The sequence below is a fragment of the Magnolia sinica genome, chromosome 1, assembly GCF_029962835.1.
Source record: "Magnolia sinica isolate HGM2019 chromosome 1, MsV1, whole genome shotgun sequence".
Taxonomy (NCBI): Eukaryota; Viridiplantae; Streptophyta; class Magnoliopsida; order Magnoliales; family Magnoliaceae; genus Magnolia; species Magnolia sinica.
In genome coordinates this window covers 134,117,799-134,141,103 of record NC_080573.1, presented here as the reverse complement: position 1 = coordinate 134,141,103, position 23,305 = coordinate 134,117,799, and the positions used below count along the sequence as shown (strand labels likewise).

Here is a 23,305-nt window from a genome sequence, read left to right as displayed (position 1 = left end):
TCTGACCTAATTACAGCCTTTCCGATCCTCTCAAATACAGGGTGAAATTTGTATGGTACCAAATGCAATTCCATCGGTCCAAATTTCATATAACAACGTGAGCCAAACGCCCCCTAGTGAGCCAAACGCCCCTAAGATTCCTTGTGATCCTTGTGAAGATGCCTAAATAAAATGTAATAGCGATATTATCACCGTGCTTGCGTGTCCTGCTCAGTAACCAATGAAATCTCATACATACTTTCCACGTGATAATTATCTTCCCACTTGCGCCTGCGCTTCTTATTCAATGCCTCTTCAGCATAGGATAGAGGTGGCACGTGATTGCCTAAAAATAAGGTTAGAAAAAGAAAAAGAAAAAAGAGGGAATACACGTGTTATTATTCAATTGGTCCAATTGACTGTTCCGTGGTGTATAAATGGGAGATGAAAGGCAGGGAAAGAAGTCGGAGCTACAAGAGAGAGAAAAGTTTCAGCGAAGGGAGATGGGAATGGAGAAGAAAGGTTTGAGCGTTATGTTGATAGTGGCTCTCCTTGCCACCTCTTTCCTGCAGCTTCACGCTCGCGTGGACTTATTCACTCCACTTACTGCTGGAGGTAATATAGTGCTTTCATCCTCACCAAACACGTGTCAAGCATGTAGGAACGCTGGGTCCATCAGATCCGGCTATTCCCATTGGTGGATTGAACTGCCTAACCGTCTTATGTCTTTTGGTTCAGCCCCTTCATTTTTATTTTTATTTTTTTCTGTTATGCCCAGCGAGTCAACAGTGGCCTGGGCTCCTTACCACTACATTGAGATGTATTGATCGGATCCTCCAACACGTAAGAACCTTGACACCAATGCGTGCCATCCGTTAAGTGGGCCCATTACGTAGGTTTTCTGGCTCAGAAGGCAGACAAGCTTGTTCATGAGGTGGTGTCCACATGATCATTATATCTGGACCATTGGCCAACCTTTCTAGCCATCCATTTGTTTTGTACACTGTGGACGATCTGAAGCTACCTAATTACTGATTCTTGGGCCGGGGATCCTATACATAGGTGTCCGTCTAAAATATCTTGTCATTATCCTTACTTTTTTCTGTGGTGTGGTCCACTTTAGCCTTGTATCTACCTCACTTTTGGGCTTATGCCCTAAAATGAGCAGGCAAAATGGATGGATGGCATGGATCTAACAAATATATCATGGTGACTATAGAGTCACGCCACCAAGCAAACTGCTTCCTACTAAAGTTGGGTCGAATATCCCGGTGGTGGGTGCTGCAGCCAATAAGTTTCCGGCTATGTTGGGCCGGTTCATCTATGATTCCAGTGGTTCCTGACTTCACCTGGGTTCAAACCAGCTGAATGGAGTCACGGAGTGCTTTGACCATGCCATGAGTAGATCAACCAGAATGATGAGATGCTTTCAAGCTATCTAAGAATCCAAACCATGCATCTTGTTCGTCTCCTCAAGTTCACCGTACATCCAACAGTTAACCTGATCCAAAAGCTCAGTTGGGATACACCACAGGGAGAAATATAGAATCACTCGTAAAAACAATATATTTAGGTGGTTTGGCCCACCTGAATTTCAGAATGGTCTGAGGTTAAGTCATGTCCCTTCATCCTGTTGTGGCACATCAGATGAAGGGGTTGGATGGCAAATAAACAACACGGTAGAGCCCACATTTCATCTTGAAGTTTCTACAGTGGACGTCACCCTCCCAACTTCCCACATTGGTACCTTCGGTGTTATCACCTGAGTTGTAATTTGATATTTAAGCCTAACACGGTGGGGCTCAGGCTGGATGGCAGTCCCGCCTCCTGGTGGGCCCAACACAGCTCCAACACGTGCTAGTTACTAATGAGTTGGAAAGCATGTGATGAATTCCCAAAACCCATATTTACTTCCTCAAATCCACACAGAAGATATGATGGTTAGTGGTAATGATGATAATATTAAAATAATAACCGTTCACATTACTAATGCTTTTTCAGTACATGGCGGAGAAGATGAACCATGTTGTAACAGGTGCCTCGCCCTTTTAATCTGGCCACCGCGATATGTATGCACCTATGTGAAGAACTACTGCCCCACGGAATGCAAGAATGATTGCCTTTGCACCAAGTCCATACCCCCCATATGCATATGTACGGTAATCAAGGACCAATGTGAGATTTGCGCGAGCCCAGGCATTGAGAAGTAGCAAGGATCCACGTACCGGTCTCTTATATATGTCTAAATAATGAAAAGTATCTTAGGATGATGCTTCGTCTGGGATGACCGGTTCTCTCTGTAATAGGCAGTGTTATTATTGGATAACGCGCCAGTGTTACTTTATATTTCCTATTCTGTAGCTCTCTTGATGAATGGATAGGTTGATGTTGACTGGGTTGGAGACTGACTGGAGAGCCTTGGTATCCAATCAAATCGGGTAGGATTGAATCTGAGTTGTTTTGAACTAGTCATATGTATCAGATAAGAGTCTAATTAAAAGAATGAGTTATAACCTGTGGCCTCTGTTAGGGCTGGCACTTAGAAAAAGGCTTACTAGCATTAACCTGCATGAAATCAACACCATCCATTAGGTACACCACCTTTTTTGCCCTTATCTCAAAACACCGGTGGATTCAACACTTTAGGCGAGCCACCCTATTAAAAGTATACTTTAAACTCCTATATTCACATGGTGTGGCCCAATTAAATTTTGAAATTAAGTGATTTTTATTTTTATTTTAAAAAAAATTCATCTTGACAAGGCACATCAGGTGAATGGATTGGATTGCATATTGATGCCAAGTATGCCTTATATTTATGGTGGCATTTGTCCATGGGCAGCTGCATTCAAACATCATGAAAGAATTCAGCAATTCAATTTTAAGAAAGCCAAATGCATTTCAAATGACATATTCAAATTCAGAAAAGCTCTATTAGGAGAATAAACCAATTGTAAACTAAACCAAAAGGAAAATGGCTCAAGTCATGTTACAGAATTATTTTCTTTAAGACGGTATTTGTCTCCACTATGAATTGCATCGAGACAGCTTGTGAAGGTTACCAGCAATCTGTTGCCAATATACAATGAAGGCTAGTTTCTCTTAATTAATTTGCAACAATCAATGTAGGTGATCAATCCACGTCACTCTTGAAACAAACCCAACAAAAAGAGCATATTGTATTATGTTTTTGGAGTTGATTATACATAGATAGAATACTCCCAAAAAAAAGAAAAAAATGGCACGAAAAAACATAGAATTTTAGAAAATACAATTTCACGGAGAGCTGTATTGGTATTGATGGCAAAACCTACATCTGGACCTGACTTATATAAGTAAGAGGCCTTGCACATGCTAGTTCATGACAGTCTTTGACCATTCAATGCACATTTTGATCTGCCGTGCAGGCACGATCGACGGCCACTTAGGTGCAATGTCAATGGAGAGCTCAACAAATCAACTTAGGAACCATTTCGTACCATCCAAATCCCTAATCAGACCATGGTTTGCAACACGTACGGCTACAATCGAGTCTGGATCACATTGGTAAAACTTGAAGGCTAATTGAAAGTGTACCAAATGCACCCAAGGTGCCCTATTACCCAGAGCCACATGTGAACAATTGGTGTTTCGTACTATTCTTGTGAAGTTTCAAACATTGACCTTGCATGGCAAAATGCCATCACCTTACTAACTTTCTAAATTCAACTCTTAGCAAGAAATAAATTTTCACAGTTGACTGTTTTCTATGTTCCGTGTTATCGGTCATTAATTACATCAGTTTGATTTTCTCCCTCCAATAGACTGAGTACCACACAACATAACTTTTAATATGTGGTACATTTCTTTGCCCCACCATAATTTGTGCATTAGATCCTATAACACCTTGTACTTTTGCGTACTCGGGTGTTACCAATAATCCAAATTTTGCATAACGGTGCGAAAACACATAATAACCTTAGCATTAGTAACCATCATTTAATAAATCACAACCCACCACTGAACCTCAACCGATAGAGTACAAAATCCACTATTTCAACCATCAATTTAAAATAAGTCGATAACCGTAAGTTGAGGCCTATTTATTATGACCCGCTTACAAACTGAAATAGCCAAATCTTTAGTCAAAGCCATATAGGAGAAGGGATAAACGACACTGATAAGGGTGGACCCACAAATTATAGAGGAGTGGAAGAAGTGAAACAAAATAATAATAATAACAAAAATGATAAGTGATAATAAGGTTATTAATGTATAATAGGACATCTAATCCCTAATCCAACCATCTGATTAGGATAATAATTGTTAATTTTTCCTATGATCAACTAAGGACCACTAGGAACCATGAAGATCAAATCTGAAGATGATCTGAATGCCGGATTTACGAGAATCCACAAGTAGGACTCAAAATTCAATTGTATGGCCCACCTGAGCGTTGGATCCGCCCCACTTTTGGCTGGATCTGCTACTTGAAAATATATAACATCCTAGATGGCGTGGATCTCAAAAGAACATCATTTGAAAGGCCCAAATCACCAAGTCCATTGTTCACCAGTTTTAAGGTTAAGTTGGGAGTAAACACAACTGAGATTTACAAGCCTTGAATCCCGCTAATAATCACGGTATGGATAGCCCTTGGGCCCTTAAAACCCTTTTGATTGGTGGTGATCAAATCTAGAAGAAATCCAACCGTTGGATTAGCGTGAATCATTAGTTGTCCGTGAGATCACAAGTGTGGCTTACTTACAAATTAAAATAATTTAATTCTGATTAAAGCGCTATAAGGGATGAGTGAATAAATAAATGGTGCTGATCAAGATGAGACCCACCTAAACAACTTTAAAATAAAATAAAATAAACTAATAGTAATGATTATAATAATAACAATATTAAAAACATTGTAATTAAGTATAATGTGTATTAGGCCATCCGATCAACAATCCAGCCACAAATTTCTAGTTTGGTGGTCCCTTGGTCCCTTTTAACCGTTGACGATCGATGTCGGAATGACTTTATCCTCAGATCAACTTAAATCCATGAATAGGGCCCAAATTAAGTTATGGGACCCACATAAACTTTAGATCTACCTGATATTTGTCCAAAGGCTCTGAGTGGACTCCTAGGAACGAATGGATGATGTGGATAAGGAAAAACAGATAAGTGGACCCCACCTCTAGGTCGTGAACGTGCACAACAGAGTGTGCACCTGCTGTGCACTGAGCCAAGTGGCTCGGTCCGATGCCTCTGACCCGTGCCTAGCCAAAAGAGGCAAAGACCTCTCCTGTTTTCCCGCCAGCGTACGTTTCAAACGGACGGACGTTTTTGCTCAATCAATGGCCCACCATCGTGTCCCACATGATCAATCTGAACCGTCCATCGTTTTCAGAGCTTGGGTATTACTAAAAAAAACACTTTTTATGCGTTGAAGTCCACGAGGATGTGCACAGTTCCAGCTGAACTGGGCATGCGTACAAACAAAGTTGTGTTTCCAGCCCTCTTAAAACCGATCGTTTGTGATCTGCATGGGCCACATTGAGCCAATCCAAACCGTTCATGTTGTAGGTCTCTTAAATTCATCCAGGATGGTGGACCTAACATAATTTCATGCATACGTGTGTGTGCTGAAATCCGGCCCAAAAACACCATCACACGACCCGTTCCAAAAGTGGAAAACTATCCCCACCGTTTTCTCCGGCCAGATGTTGTGATCCGTGTAAGGATCTCTCCTCCAATCACAGATCCCTGTTTTAGACCATCCAAAACTGTCTTAGAGTTTTCTACCTGCGGTGAAGAGAAACCACGACCGGTTTCATATTACTGGTGGTATTTGGAGCCGTTGCAAGGACAACACCATCCGAGCCACCCATTTCGGATCCTACGGTTTAGGATAGTTAGAGAGACCCCATACATAGCTACAGATCGAGCGTATTAGGGTTCCTCACCATTCCTCGTGACCGGAAGGAGAAAAACAGCCGTTTTCTTCTTCCGTCAAAACCACCACCTAAACGTTCATGGAGCTTCGATTTGAGGCATCCATAAGCTTCACAGCAATGATTCAGACCCTCCAGCATGCTCGTTTCGAAGGAACGTGCTCAGTAGTGGAATCCGCCATTAATGGCTAGTCATCTTCCTCGCCAAAACTCCATGCACGACCACCGTTTCGGCTCACCGAGTTGCTGCGATTCCAAGCTGGTTCAACCTCAGATTGTAGGTGGGTGGAAGGAGAAGAAAGAATGGGGATAAGTGGGAGGTTCGGCTCGAGCTGGGATGCACTGCACCGCGACTCACTGCCAACTCGAGTCGGGGCGAAATCGGGTTGAGCCTTGGGGTCTGCTGAGAATCCAGAGAAGCAAAAAATGAAGAAGATCTTGAGAGAGAGTGAGCTGAGTCGAGTCAGGGCAATTGAGCCGCTGCCAACTCATTTCAGCTCGAACCAAGCCTGTGACTCGTTGGCTGACTCAGGTGAACGATCTGACTTGCGTTTGGGGTCCAAATGGAGTTCCGGACTTGCTGGTCATTTCAGAAGAAAGGGAGAGAGAATAGAGAGGTGGTGCGTGTTGCACCAACTCGACCAGGCCGAGGTCGGCCTGAGTTGGGTCCGGGTCAGGCCAGGGATCTTGCCGGTGTGCTGGTCCGAGTCGGGTCTGTTTCGGGCTATGCTAAGAAGCCAACAAATGTAAAAGAAGGAAGAAAATGAGAGAAGAAAGAAAGAAGAAGATAGGATGGAAAGGGAGTTGAGTCGGGTTTGGTTGCTGCCGAGTCAACTGGACTCGACTCGATTTGAGTCACAGTTCGGTGATTTGGGGCCCGCCTGGTATCTGAAAATGCTTCAATTTTGTTCTCAACGCCTTAAATGGAGTGACACATCAAATGGACGGAGCGGATGTCTCACGAACATCACAGTGGACCCTACATATACAGTGCATATACATAGTGTACACGCAGCGGCCGTGCACCAGACGGTCAGCCCGGTCAAAGATGGGCTGACCCGTCTTCTTCTTACACAGGGACAGCGGACGGACGCTACCCGTCCATTTTTGGCTAGTGGGCTCTACTCATCAGCTGGTTCGATGATCTGAACCGTCCATTGCATCAAGGGGGTAGCTACAACCCTCACCAAGCTCACCTTTTGGTCCCATGCACGTGTACGCACGTGAATTGTTAGAGAATGCAGGATGAACGGCGGAAGAAAAATAGCAGTGAACTGCACCAAAACTCGACAAAAAATCAATCCATTCTGACCAAAATTTTGAGAGGAATCTGATTAACGAGGTGGATTTCATCAAAAGCATCACTGCGAGGCCCACTGAACATGTCAGCACGATGACGTGCGAATAGCGTGCGTCCGTGAAAACTGAAATTTTCGAGGAGTTGCATGGCCCAAATCACAATATTTTCAATGATCTGAACCGTCCATCATGTAGAGGACCCAAGAAAGTCCTAAGAGACGGTGTTTCTTTGGAATTTGAGCGAGGAAAGTGGCGATTTTTGAAGCCCCGAACTTGGCTGTCTGCGATAGCTTTCCAAATCCGATTTCTACCACTCCAACTACTCCAAATATAAAAAGAGTTCCAAACGTGGAGGAGGGTATGGAATCTGGAGGGCAGCCAAGCTTTTTGGACGTGGAAGAGAGAGTAGAAAATTTGTTTCCTTTTCCTTTTCTTACTTCTTTTTGTTTAATAGAGATTTAGCCTAATCATGTTTAAATTAGGCTAAAACTCTTAGCTAGGGCTAAGAGGTGAAGCTTGTAGTCTGATGGGGGAATCTTTCACTTGTTCTTTTTGTTTATACTGAATTGATGTGGATTTTAGTTTATTAATGAGAATATTTTTAGTTTTTATTGGTCTGTTGTGACTGAAATTATAATGGGTCTGCGATAGCTTTGAGTATATTCCTATCTTTTTTTTTTATGTTTATGACGTTAGGAAGCCCTGTTGTTCACCATCATCTCCTGGGCATGGTTGGATGATTTTCTCAGTTATGATGATGATTGTTAGAATTTTAGATCATTTATTTACTCTGTCTCATGGGCATGGTCTGGTGATGGAATCCATTCTAAGTCATATACCTTTCATCTTTTTAAAATTATATCAGAGGAAGTTCAATTTAATTTCCATGATTCTTGAAGCAGGCATAAGATTTTCCTGATCTCTACAAGTGGATCCTCTGAATCCCTAGTTTCTTATCTCTGATTTCTCTTAAGTTTTACATAATTATTTCACAATTATTCCCTACATTCCATTTGATTTAGATTTCATCTTAGGCTAGTTCTATTTCTACCTAGTTTCCGAGTTTATTACTACATCACAACCCTGCACTTAGGGAGTGAACATTGAGTAGTGATCTAAATGGATCATTGATGTGGACCTACCATCTAGAGTTATTATTTCTAAGTGATTTTCGAGTATGGTCTTTTATCACATGGTTTTAATATTTACCCTATGTGACTTATTTTGATATTTACCCTATGTGGCTTGTTTTGATATTGGCCCTACGGAGATTTGTTTTGGTATTTTTTCTCTATGGGTTCGATGTTTTATACTGTGCAATCATACGATGGTAAGCCCCATATACTGTAATATAGTGGTCACTAGTCGACGGGTTTCCATTAAACATCCTAAAATGGTAGTCTCATGAGACGGGGATTGTGGTATGAGACCTATGCCCTAGTTGTCGGCCTACGCTGGTGACGAGCCCCCGTAGTGACCTTGAGCATATTTAAATTGGCTGTTTGTAACTGAACTAATAATGGTTTGGCTAATCATGCATACATGACACAGACCAGCATCTATTATTATTGTACGAGCCCACTGTCTGCACGGATGAGCATCCCCAGGGCGATGATTGCATTCACGCATCCATGCATCTAATAAGACCCGCATCATGTATTATTTTGTATGCTTTATTTTATAACTATGCTTTCCTAATGCGGCAGTGGGTAATCTTGAGGAGAATTCACACTAAGTTAGCTACTCATCCATCAAATATATAACCGTACAAATAATACAAGTGGCTTAATTGAGTTTCAGGTTTAGGCTGATAAGGATCAGAGTATCACTGTTGAAGATGCATGATTGTATTGTCAAGAGTTGCTACATGGTTTATAGTCCTAGATTTGTTATATATATATATATATATATATATATATATATATATATATATATATATATATATATATATATATATATATATATATATATTGTTACATATAATATCATTTCACTTGTAATTGTAAGTTTGGGACATTTGTTTGTAGCATCATTATGGGCAACTTCTTGTATATTTCAAATGTAAATGAAATTTTCTTTTATGCTGATTTGTTTACTCTTAAGCTCATCTACTTACTCTAAATGAAGAAAAAAAAATGTATACTCGAATTTGACCATCCTTTAAGGTTAGCACTCAGGTTTTTAGGAAACGAGTCATATACTCGAGTCCTGAAAAGTCGGGGCGTTACAGATCCACACCATTCATTATTTTTTCTAGATCATTCTAGAGCAAGAGGCCAAAATGTGGCACATCCAAAGCTCTATCCGACCACACCACATAAAGTAGCAGGGATTGAATTATTACCCTTGAAATCTTCAAGGGTGCACCGTGAGGTTTACTATTGGATGTACCTCATTTTTGGACTCACGCTTTGAAATGGTCTGAAAATAATTGATAGGTAGTATGGATCGAACACAAATTATGGTGGGCCAGAGAAGCTCCACACGATAAAAGTTAAATTTTGTACTGCAATTTTTATTTTTTATTTTTTACACACGCGCACACACACCACCACACACTCACGCAGTAGTGGGATCCTTACTCTTCCACACGTTAACAGCTAGATTGTGTACTATGATTTCCATCATGAAAACCTTCCTAAGGCCCATAGTGATGTTTACTTATCATCCAGCCTGGTCACACTACATCTATACAAGTAAAAAGACAAATATCAAATTGATCTAGAACTTTTGTAACACCTAAGAAATTTTTAACAGTGGACGATCAATTCACACTATTTCTTATGGTGTGATTCACTTGGGCTTTGGATATACTTATTTTTTAAAAAGCTAAAGTCCTAAAATGATCTAGTAAAATTAGTTGATATGAGATGATAAAATAAATAAATCATGGTAGGCCTCACAAAGATTACTACCCATACTGAGTTGCTCATTAGCAATCTGCTTCCAGAATACCTGACTTAGGGCGTGTTTGTTAACGCTGAATTTTTGCACTTAACGCGGAATTGGGAAAATGTTCCGTGTTTAGTGGTGTTTGTTAATGCATTGTTAACGTGGAAGAAGGAAAGCGCTAAGTGGTTTTTCACTGAATTCTTTCCGTGATAGGACTCTGTCTTAATGGCGAACGCGGAATGCGCTTCGTGATTTTTCATTAAACAAAAATTTTTGCTTCCAAAATTACCCCTTTTCAAGTTATTAGGGCAAATTTTTTTATTTTTAATTGTTTACGCAATACAAAATCAACCTTTAACCCGTGACCACCATGATTTATGTGTTTGATCCATACCGTCCATCAACATTTTCAAATCATTTAAGGTGTGAGCCTATAAAAGAAGCATGTCCAAGGATTAGACCACAAGGTGGGGATTGAACGTCCACCGTTAAAAACTTCTTAGGAGCTGGAGAAGTTTCGGATCAAGCTGATATTCATGTTTTCACTTCATCCACGTCTACATGACCTAATGAATAGGTTGGATGGTAAAAATTAAAAAAGAAGAAAACATCACAGTGGCTCTTAGAAAGGATTCAACGGTGGATGTCTGCAGCATCCTTTGGTGTGGTTCACTAAAGCTATGGACCTGCTTGATCTTTCGTATCATATATTAAAATAATATGAGAAAAACGATGAACGGCTTAAATAAAATACTTACATCACGGTGGGCCCCACAAAGCCCTGTCCAAACGGTAATCCGTCCGGGCGGGGGTAGGATGCAATCCGCGTTCGAAGCAGATGGGCTGGGACGGATTGGGAAGCAGAATGGCTGGTGTATTGATGTCAGCAAGTTCTGTAGTTCCCATCATGACGTATTTGTTATATCCAAACTGTCCATCCATTTTGCGAGCTCGTCGTAAGGCTTAAGCCGAAAAATAAGACAGATCTAAAGATAAACTGGACCACACTACAAATAGCAGTGGGGGAATGAATGTCTACCATTGAAACCCTTTTGGGGTCACAGAAGTTTCGGATCAATATGAAATTTGTTTTTCCTCCTCATCCAGATATTTTTGACCTTATGAGTAGATTAGATGGAAAATAAACGTTATACTAAGCCCTGCGAATTTTTTAACAGTGAAAATCATTATCCTGCTATTATTTTTTGTGTGGTCCATTTGAGTTTTGGATATGATTCATTTTTTGGATAATACTCTAAAATGATCTTGAAAATTTGATGAACGGTGTGGATATAATAAATACATTATTGTGGGGCCCATGTAACTTTGATCTCTTTAAACCGTTCGTACAACCCGACCTCGAGGAGCATCGGAAATGGATTGGCTACTCCCCCTACCACCAGTTCCGTGGCTTGTGGTCGGTGCTCTGTGGGACCCACTATGATGTATTGGTTTCATCCATTCCATTCATCCATTTTTAAAGATCATGTTATGGCTTGATCTCAAAAATGAGAGGAATATAAATCTGTGACCCCGATGGGTGTTTGTCGGTTCTCTGTGGCCCCGATGATGTATGTGTTTCATCCATTCCGCTCATCCATTTTTACATATCATTTTATGTCTCTGTCCCAAAAATAAGAGGGATATAAATCTCAGGTTGACCACACCACAGGAAAACAATAGTGATTGGATATCCACCATTAGAATCCTCCTAGGGCCCACTGTACTGTTTATTTGACATCCAATATGTTGATTAGGTCATACATGGCCAGATGAAGTGAAAAAACAAAAAAGATTTATTGATTATTGTCTTGAAGAAGCACATAAGGGTGGTAGGTCAGGTCAAGCTTGACCAAACAAGCACGGAACAAATTATTATATCCAATATGCAAGAAGAAATTGCTGCCACACTTTTACATGCAAATCATTAATTTTTTTAATCTGTTTTTATGAATAATGATATTTTAATTTTCTATTAAGTACTTTATAGTTGATTTGAATTAAATAGAATACTTTTATTTTTATTTAATAAAAAATAATTTCTTTATAATGTAAAGCATTTCCAAACAGGAGATAGATAGGGGCAAATGTGTCAAATTAACATATTTCAGACATTTTTTTTTTTTTTTTTTTGTTTTACACATGCACCCAACACACACCGTAGTGGGATTTCACCACCTATGGGTATCGAACCCAAGACCTCGTGTTGAAACTCCTCGAGGTCTACCACTAAGGCAAGGACTCGAACCCTCGGGTCGTTGCTCTTACTCAGGTGGTAGACTCTCGGGAGTTTCAACGACTGGTTGAGAGTTCAAGTGCCCATATATAGGTGGTGAAATCCCACTACGGCGTGAGTGTGTGGTGGTGTGAGTGCGTGTGTAAAAAAAAAAAAAAAAAGACTCGAACCCTCAAATTCAGTACCTAATTTTCAGACCTCAGCCATAATTACCAAATAAGTTTTTCAACTTTATATTCCAAATTCAGTTAGATTTTAGATTCAGTCTTTAGACTTCAGATAATACCCGTTAGTATGAGTTGCTCATTAGCCATATGCTTCCAGAATAACTGATTGGGGATGAGTTGATCATTAGCAATCTGCTTCTACGATACCTGACTCGTGACGACATACGATCATGCCAATTGTAAACTCCCGTCCTAGTTGGCTGAGAGTGACCACACAGTCTTACTATATTACTATCACCGTCCTTGCAGGTCATGCTTAAGCGGGGATAAAGATTTCAAGGGTTGAAAGATTCTCGGGCCCACACACTGATGCTTATTACCCAATCGTGTTCATTATATCACGCAGATATGGATGAATGGAAAAAAACAAATATTAAATTATTTAAAACTTTTGTGTACATCAAGATATTTTCAAGAGTGAATGTTCAATTCATACTTATTTCCTGAGGTGTGGTCCACTTAAGCTTTGGATATGCTTCATTTTTAGGCTAAAGCTCTAAAATTATACCATAAAATGGATGGACAGAGTGGATAAAATAAATAAATCACGTTGAGCACCACACAGTTACTCAGCATGCAATCCACTTCCTGTGCACGTTCCTCGTGACCACGCATGGTAAGGCCAGCTATAAATTCCAGTCTCAATTGGCTAAAAGTGACCACCTTCTCTTACCGTACGGGTCCTGGTTCTGCTTATCCATGGAATCGGATTGGCCCCTGCCACCAGCCACTGTCGGTGTTCTGTGGGCCCAATGATCTATGTGTTTAATCCATTCGGTTCATTCATTTGAGAGATATAAATCCCAGGTGGACCATACAGCAGGAAAATAATAATGATTGGATATCCACCGTTGAAATCCTCCTAAGGCCCACTGTACTGCTTATTCGACATCTAATATGTTGATTAGGTCATAGAGACCCAGATGAAGGGAAAAAACAAAGATCATCTTAATCCAAAACTTTTATGACCCCAAAAAGTTTTTAATGGTCAACGTTCATTCAACACTATTTCCTTTAATGTGGTCCACTTGAGATTTGGATATACTTCGTTTATCGTCTCATGCCATAAAATGATCTAGAAAAATAGATGGACGGCATGGATGAGACACATACATCATGATGAGGCCTATATAGCACCACCAACCACCAGCCATTGGCTGGTGACAAGGGGAGTAGCGAATCTGTTTCCCTTGTCCATTGAAATCACACACACTATTCACATTCCAAACGTGATCACGATCTTTACCCTAGTGCATGTACTAACGCCTCTTGGGAGTAGGGAAGAGATGGTACGTAATTGTCTGCCAATGAATAATTGCCTAAAAAGACAAACGTAGTTGCCTACAAATTAATAATTACCTAAAAAGACAAACGGAGAAACGAGACACATGTTACATGATGAGATGGCACGTAATTGTCTAGGAATCAACGAAGACTTTCAGATGAAAGAAATAATATATTGGTGGGCTAACTTGGGCTTTGGGTGCTTTATTTTGGAAGCGGATTCACTATGGCTGGTGTATGTCCTGCTCAACAGCCATTGAAATCTCTAGAAGCAGATTCACCATGATGCATGCTGTCCACATATTTTTACAGATCATTTTATAATATGAGAATATAAATAAGGTATATCCAAATCTCAATTAAACCACATAACAAGAAACAATGTTGAATGAGCATCCACCATTAAAAATATTTAAGGGCCATAAAAGTTTTGGATCAAGTTGATATTTGTTTTATCCCTTCATGTGGGCTTGTATGACCCAATCAACATATTGGATGTCAAATAAAAAGTACAATGGCCTTAGGAGGATTTTAATAATGGATATCTAATCACTATGGTTTTCCTTGTGGTGCGTTTAACCTGATATTTATATCCATCTCATTTTTTTTTGGATCAAGCTATAAAATGATCCGTAAAAATAGATGAATCGAGTGAATGAAACACGTACAAAATGGATGAAACCTTCCCAGAGCCCACCTGTTTATATGTGATGAACTGAAAACACGAGTAATAGCCACCAGCCAATCTGCTTCCGTAGCCAGATCCAAAACTTTTGTGGCCCTATCAAGGCGCGTAGGTGTTCCATCCCCACTTTTTCCTGCTGTGTGTTCATTTTAGCTTTGGATCTGTCTTGTTATTAGGAACATGTTCTAACATGAGCTGGAGATCATGTTGGAGAAGTGGAGGGACGGGTTAAGTTTCTCACGGACATTTTGGGGCCCACGCAGCCAGGGATACCCCTGCTGGCCCCACTCTATAGGGCCCACTGTGATGCGTGTGTTTTATACACCGTGTCCATTTTACTAGCATTTTTCAAGGCATGAGCCCCGAAAGTTGACCGTACAAAATATCTTGGGGAACCATGGGTCCACTTGGATATTTGGATTGCCTTATTTTATTTTTGAGCTCATTCCCTAGCATGAGCTAAAAAATAAATGGACGGGTGGAATTCTAACAACCATTAATATAGGGCCCAATGTACTGTTCAAAGAAGAGAGAGAAGACGGAGAGAGAGGGAGAGAAAAGACAGTGGTTCTGAAGGTCGTACGGTGAGGTAGGTGGGGTTTTAACCAGATAGTAATGTTAGCATTTTAAAAACGAGACAAATGTCATTTTACTTTTTAATCGCACGTGTACTTTTCTCTCCTTACAAATGAATTTTATCAAGAAACTGATAGATGGGATAATTTGTTTCCAACCAACAACTATATCTAGGAAGGTTGGACGGTGTAATTCCTCACTTGCAAATAAAACATTTGGTAAACATTGGTGATTGAACACGTGCACTATAGCTCCCTGTACTGATTATGTACGTCACATCATTTTGGATCAAGCTATATTTGTGCTTTCCCTTCTTCCACGTCTGTGTGACCTAATCAACAGGTTGGATGGCAAGTCAACATTACAGCGGCCCCTTGTAGCTCTTCATGATAGATGATCAATTGTAAAAGAACTGTAGGGTCACCTAATATTTGGATCTACTTCATTTTACTTATTTTTTTCTCTTTTCTTAAAATAATTATCCAACAAGGATAAACGGCCTGATCAAACAAAGACATTATTATGGATACCACAACAAAGTCCCAAGATTCAACATATGTACCTCCCTACCATATGAGGGTTCAATTCATTTAAAACAAGGGGTAAAGTAATCTTTTTACAAAGATAAGTACAACTTAACCCATTTGCAAAATGTTAGTCCAAGTTAAAATAATAAGTTTTTGACCTTATTTTAAAATAGTAAGTGCGTATTTGGAAATGATTAAAAGCAGACATGTCTTTTACAATAGCTAGAAGATAGATAAGCTGATGAATGGCTAAAACTCTTCAAAAATATAAAACCAAAACCAAATAGGCATAACTTATGCCGCATAAGGAGGCTAACAGCTAACAACAGCAAACACCTGGATAGCTAATAATTTAAAAGGCATGCAATGCTCAAAGAACTTGAGAAAATATCTCTTGATTGCCTATAGAAGTCACTCAGCCGATAAGATCACTGTCACAATAAAAATCACTCTCTTGTATGCCTTTTACACTTATGGTTTTATATTTTAAAAAACCAAAAGTTACACTTATTAAAACTCCACCTACTTCTCGCACCCACGTAGGACCCTCATAAAACCCATTATCTCTCTCGTTCTCTATCTTCATTATTTCTTTTCAAAGCACGTGGTCCACCTTGATGTTTGTGAGAAACTCACATGGTCCATCTGTTTGCTAACTCATGCTAAGGCATGGCCCAAAAATAAGGCAGATCTAAAGTTCAAAGAGAGCTCAAAGGTGGCCCCAAAATGTTTCAACCATCATAAAACCCCTTTTCTCTCTCTCCGTCTCTCACATGTTCTCTTCTATTCCCTCATCTGAACCTGACTTGTTATACAGGCATCCAAAATACCCATTCATGACACTTTTAGACCATTCAATGCACATTTTTTTCAAACTGATCAATGTAATTGTTAATTCATACAAAATTCATCTTAATTTGGATATGCAATATAGAGGTTTGATTAACTGCTGCTTGGGCACAATGTTAGCAGAACATATCAATCAATCAACTTAGCAACGCATGACCCAAATCCCTAGTCAGACCCACGGTTTACAACATGGCTCTACTGGAAATGGATTGGCTACTCACCCTGCCACTAGCCAATTACTAGTGGTCAATGCTCTATGGGCTCCGCCATGATGTATATGTCTCATCCATGCCATCCACTCATTCTTCTACATCATTTTATGGTATGAGTGCAAAAATGAAGTTGATCAAAGGGGATTGCACAACATTGATTGAATGCCCACCGTTAAAAACTTCTTAGGGGCCACAAAAGTTTTGGATCAAGCTAATATATATATTTTCCAAGTATGTATGACCTAATCAACATGTTAGATGTCAAATAACCATTGCAATGGGCCTTAGGAGGTTTTTAATGGTGGACATTCAATCACTACTGTTTTCTCATGGTGTGGTCCTCGAGAGTTATATCTACCTCATTTTTAGGGTTAAGCCTTAAAATCATCTTGCAAAATGGATGGACGGCATGGATAAAACATATGCATCATTTTTGGGGTCAAGCCCTAAATTATCCTTCAAAATGGATGGATGGCTAGGATAAAACACATAAGTCATGGTGGGCTCCACATAACACCGACCGGTAGCCACCTGGCTGGTGCCAGCGTCACTAGCCTAACCGCATCCGGCTCTACTCCGGTTTGGATTGCATTGGCAGGATGAGTAAGTAAAAAGTACGCCGAAGGCACTCAAGCAACCCTGTTGCTCACGTCGAGTGTGCTTGGACGGTGTTTCACACTATTCCGGTGAAGTTTCGCACACTGGCCTTACATGCCAAAATATTATCATCTAATCCACTTTCTATATTCAACCTTGGTAGGAGATACGTTTCCACAATTAAAAAAACACGCCTGGAAATAAAAGTTAAGAAATAAAACAAAGCTAGAACTGAATATTTTCATTTTTAAAATAATAAATTAAAAATGTGATGAACAGCTATCCACCCAGTGCTGCGTCAGCTGTAGTACCACCTTACTCATTGACCAGTCCTTACCGGCTAAGAGATTTTTATTTTTTATTTTTACCGTCAGAGGCTCTATTACCACAGTGAGAGTGATCTTAGAGACTATTACCACAGTGACAGTGATCTTACCGGGAGCATCCCCATCTCACTCTATTATCACCGTGCTTGCGTGTCCTGCTCGATTATCAAATAAATCTCATACACACTTTCCAACATGATAAGTATCTTCCTGTTCACACCTGCGGTTCGTATCTACTGCCCCTTGAGGGAAACGGATTGGCTACTCCCCCTTCCACCAGCCATTGGCTGGTGGTTGGTGCTCTGTGGGCCCCACTATGATGTATGTGTTTCATCCATGCCGTCCATCTATTTTATAGGTAATTTTATGGTAAGAAAAAAAAATGAGATATATCTCAATCTCAAGTGGACCACATTAAAGGAAAAAATGTTGAATGAACAGGCTAACATGGAGTTCTACAGTGGATCGTCACCCTCCCAACTTCCCACATTGGTACCTTCATATTTTAGCCTAACACGGTGGGGCTCATCTAATGAACAGGCTGGATGGCAGTCCCACCTCCCTGTGGGTCCCAACACAGCTCCAACACGTGGTAGTTACTAATGAGTTGGAAAGCATGTGATGAATCGCAAAACCCATATTTACTTCCTCAAATGCACACGGAAGATATGATGGTTAGTGGTAATGACGATAATATTAAAATAATAACAGTTCAAATTACTAATGTGTTGCGTAGCACGCCAACAACGTAGTGAATCGAGATCCAATCTCCGGCCTCACTAACAAACGATAAACAAGAAAAAATATATACTAGAAACATAATCAAAGCATTCTAAACAAATCATAAGACAAGATATACATGAAAAAATCCCAACAAGGGTAAAACACCATGGATGCAAACTTCCACTAAAAAAAAAAATGAAGATTACAAGGCAATATACTAACCTCTCCCTAGGAAGTACAAAGAAAACCCTTTGCCCAGACCTTAGAATTATTTCTCATACCCTAGAAAAGCCCTAGAGACACCTATTTATAGTTTAGGCAACTTTCCTTTCGCACCTCTGCGTAAACCGACTCAAAAATCTGCAGTCCACATCAAATTTGGAAACGAATCTGTATAGTAGGCTGCTCGACCGGTCGAGCGGACACTCGATTGGTTGAGCATGGGCCTCGACTGGTCGAGTACCGCGAAACCAAAAAATTGATGCTCGCTAGACTTTGAGTTGAGCTAGTCCACAACTAGTCGAGTGGGCCACTCGACCGGTCGAGCAAGGCACTCGACTAGTCGAGTAGCCCCCAGATGTGGCTTCACATCTCAACAATCTCCCACTTGGAGACACATCGCTATAAACAATCGTCTTCTACATCCAGAGTGTACCACCTCCCCGTCTTCAAGCATGAAGACCAATCAAAGCTGAACAGAGCTTCAACTTTTCTCGTGTGACCGCCTTGGTTAGCATATCCGCGGGATTCTCACTTGTATGAATCTTCTTTAGAGCAATCGATCCATCTTCTAGTAACGAACGTATGAAGTGATATCTGATGACAATATGCTTAGTCTTTGAATGAAAGACTAAATTCTTAGCCAAGTGTATTTCACTCTGACTGTCACTGTACAGCTTGCAATTTACGTACTTCTTACCCAACTCTTCCGTGAAATCTTGCATCCATACCATCTCCTTGCACACTTCTGTAACCGCAACATATTCTGCTTCCCTCGTACTGATAGATATTATCTTCTGTAACTGAGAGACTCAACTGACTGCAGCACTACCCAAAGAAAAAACATAACTTGTAATGTTTCTTCTGCCATCGATATCTCCTACCAAATCTGAATCCACATAGCCTTGTAACTTGATTTTTGATCCTCCATAACACAGCCCTACATCCTTAGTACCTACCAGGTATCTGAAGATCTACTTCACAGCTTCCCAATGCTCCTTCCTGGGGTTGTTCATGAACCTGCTAACAACTCCCACTGCCTGAGCAATGTCTGGCATCGTGCTCACCATAACATACACGAGACTCCCAATAGCTAACGCGTATGAGACTTTAGCCACGTAGTCCCATTCCTCTTGCGTCTTTGCCCCCTTGCTCCTTAGATAGCTTAAAGTGGTTAGCTAACGGAGTGCTAACCGGCTTAGCACCTCCCATATTGAATCGATCAAGTACCTTGGCTATGTACTCTACCTGTGATAAAACTAGTTTCTTGTTTTCCCTATCCCGCTTTATCCTCATGCCTAGGATTTGTTTTACAGCTTCTAAATCCTTCATGGCAAATTCTCTAGACAGTTGTCTTTTGAGATCTGAGATATCCTTCGTGCTTGAACTGGGTACAAGCATGTCATCAACGTATAGAAGAAGGATGATGTACGACGTATCAAACTTCTTCAAATAGCAATTGTGGTCTGCATGACATCTCCTAAAATCGTTTCCCGACATGAAACTGTCGAACTTTTTGTACCACTGCCTCGGGGCTTGCTTCAAGCCATATAAACTCTTCTTCAGTCTGCACACCTTATTCTCCTTTCCTGGTGCCACGCATCCTGTCGACTGATGCATATATATATATATATTATTCAAGGTCCCCATGAAGAAAGGTTATCTTAACATCTAGCTGCTCTAGATGTAAGTCCTTTGTAGCCATTATACTCAAGACCATGCGAATCGTAGACATTTTCACCACAGGTGAAAATATTTTAGTGAAATCGATACTACCTTTTGTTGAAACCCTTTCACAACCAGTCTAGCTTCGTGCTCCTCCTTCAATTTGTAAATTCACTTGTTATGAAGAGCTTTCTTACCTTTGGATAGAGTGACTAGCTCCCATGTACGATTAGACTTAAGGGAGTCTATCTCATCATCTATGGCCTGCTCCTACTTAACCCGTGTATCTGACTGTAACACCTCTTCAAAACACTCTGGTTCACCATTATCTGTCAACAGTAGATAATGTAAGGAGGGTGAGTATCGGACCATGGGTCTCCTCTCCCTAGTAGACCTCCTCACAACTAGTGTCTGTGGCTCTGCCTCATAATGCTCCTGTGCATGATCATCTTGTGGCGCTATAACACCCGTGTCCAGTAACTCTTCAAACTCTACGAATTCTTTCTCCTTTGTCTTATTTTTCTGCACACTGTCCTTATGCATTACTTTTTCATTGAAGACTACGTCCTTGCTTTTGATGATTTTCCTGTTTTTTGCATCCCATAACCTGTAGCCAAAATCATGCTCCCCGTAGCCTATAAACGTGCACCTCCTGGACTTCGCATCCATCTTGTTTATGTGCGCTGCATCAATGTGAACATATGAAGTGCAACCGAACACTCTGAGATCTGCAAGGTTCACTTCTTTCCCAGTCCACATTTCTTCTGGTAGTTCACCATTCAATGGTACTGAGGGACTTCTATTGATGAGATATGCGGCAGTATTTATAGCATCTGCTTAAAAGGTTTTGGACAACCCTGCATGTAACCTCATGCTCTTGGCGCGCTCAAGGATGGTCATGTTAATGCGCTCAGCCACACCATTCTGTTCCGGTGTCCCTCGAATCATTTTCTGATGTTTGATTCTATTTGCTGCACAATACTCCTCAAATCTCTTATCACAGTATTCTCCCCCATTATTTGATTTAAGACATTTTACTGTTTTACCTGTCTCATTTTCTACCATAACTTTTCACTTCTTAAATACATCAAAAACATCAGATTTATGCTTTAAGAAATAGACCCACAGTTTTCTAATAGCATCATCAATAAAAGAAATAAAAAAACGTGAGCCACCAAGAGAAAATACCTGTGCTGGTCCTCACACATCAATGTGTATAAGCTCCAACAGATGCATCTTTGGAACGCGTCCTGTCTTCTTAAAACTTACCCTGTTCTACTTGTCATACATGCAGTCCTCGTAGAATTCCAAGTCAATAGACTTCAGCCCTAGTAGCTTCCCTTTTGACAATAGCACTTTCATCTTTTTCTCACTCATATGTCCTCACCTCTGATGCCATAACTGCTCATTCACTCCAGTTGATGCGACTGCGAGTGAACTATACGATCCTGAAGTCATGTACAAAGTACCTTCCTTCTTACCTCGAGATATCGCCAAGGCACCTTTTGTGATCTTCCAGGAATCAGTAGTGAATGTTGTCACATAACCAGTATCGGCCAACTGCCCCACTGGGATCAAGTTTCGTTTTAAACTCGGTACATGTCTGACATCCTTCAATTTTAAAGTCGTTCCGTCTTTCTGATTGACATGAAGGTCTCCCTTTCCAACAATACTGCACAGCTCATCATCATCCAGGTTAACTCTCCCAAAGTCACCTGATACATAGTTATGCAAAACTTCTTTACACGAAGTGGCATGAAACGAAGCACCCGAGTCTATAACCCAAGACTCATTCCTCGCATCAAGAGACAAGATCAATGCCTATGTCACACTCCTCAGATAGATTCACTGAATCCTTCCCACCTTGAGAGTTTCCTTCTTGTTTCTTAAGAGCCCTGCAATCACGTTTCATATGCCCCTTCTTGCCGTAATGTCAACATCTGTCTTTGTCTTTCGGTCCCTTGGACTTCTTCCTCGACTTAGAACGTCCGTGTTTATTGTCTCATTTGTTCAGCGATCTTCCTCTTCCTTCAACATTTAGAGCATTCCCTGAATCCCCTGAAACTCCTGATGCCTTTCTTCTAGATTCTTTGCTGAGAATTAGACCGGCCACATCATCGAATTTCAGCTTTGTCGACCCTAAAGAATTGCTCACAGCAATTACTAAACCATCCCAACTGTCTGACAAACTGGACAAGATCAATAACGCCCTAACTTCATCCTAAAAAATAATGCTAACGGATTCCAATTGGCTCGTGATTGTATTGAAATCGTTTAGATGTTCAGCTATGCTCCCACCATTTGACATCTTCATGTTGAATAGCTGTTTCATAAGATGAACCTTGTTGGACGCTGAGGGTTTTTCATACATGGTAGTTAGGGCTTCTATTAATTCTTTTGTGGTTTTCACGTTCGATATATTGAAGGCTAGACAAAGAGAGTCGGATCGTTCCTAAAGCCTTCCAATCAAATAAAAACCATTCATCATCTGTCATCCTTTCTGGTTTCTTCTTTTTTTTCTCCTAGAGGAATATAGAGGCCCTTCTGATACAGATAATCCTTCATCTGTATCTTCTAAAAGGCAAAGTTTGAACCATCAAACTTCTCAATTCTAGTCTTCCCTTCTTCCATCATCGCTCCCAATAGAACTAAACCGATAGCTTTGATACCAGTTGTTGCGCAGCACGCCAACAACGCAGTGAACCAAGATCCAATCTCCGGTCTCACCCACAAACGATAAACAAGAAGAAATATAGACTAGAAGTAGAATCAAAGCATTCTAAACAAACCACAAGAAAAGATATACATGGAAAAACCCAAAAAAGGGTAAAAAACCATGGATGCAAATTTTCACTATGAAGAAAAATGAAAATTACAAGACAATATATTAACCTCTCCTTAGGAAGTACAGAGAAAATCCTTTGGCCAGACTTTAGAATTATTTCTCATACCCTAGAAAGGTCTTATGGACACTTATTTATAGTTTAGGTAACTTCCCTTTCGCACCTCTGCGAAAACCGACTCAAAAATTCGCAATCTGCATCAAATTCATAATGAATCTGTGTAACCTCGACCAGTC

The 23,305-nt window shown here is 40.4% G+C and overlaps 1 protein-coding gene across 3 annotated transcripts in view; it reads left to right on the top strand.

Moving 5' to 3' along the window:
- The first annotated feature begins 153 nt into the window (after window positions 1-153).
- LOC131218666 (Bowman-Birk type proteinase inhibitor C-II-like) overlaps window positions 154-23,305 on the top strand; it is an 80,020-nt gene continuing 56,868 nt past the window's right edge. The window contains exons 1-2 of one of the 3 annotated variants that reach the window (XM_058213344.1): window positions 402-594; window positions 1,981-2,384. In XM_058213344.1, the coding sequence (XP_058069327.1) occupies window positions 417-594; window positions 1,981-2,189 (387 nt within the window). In that variant the 5' untranslated portion in view covers window positions 402-416 and the 3' untranslated portion in view covers window positions 2,190-2,384. Of the gene's footprint in view, window positions 595-1,980; window positions 2,385-23,305 lie in introns of those variants that run through there. The other 2 variants (XR_009157802.1, XM_058213352.1) reach the window with 2 other exon arrangements.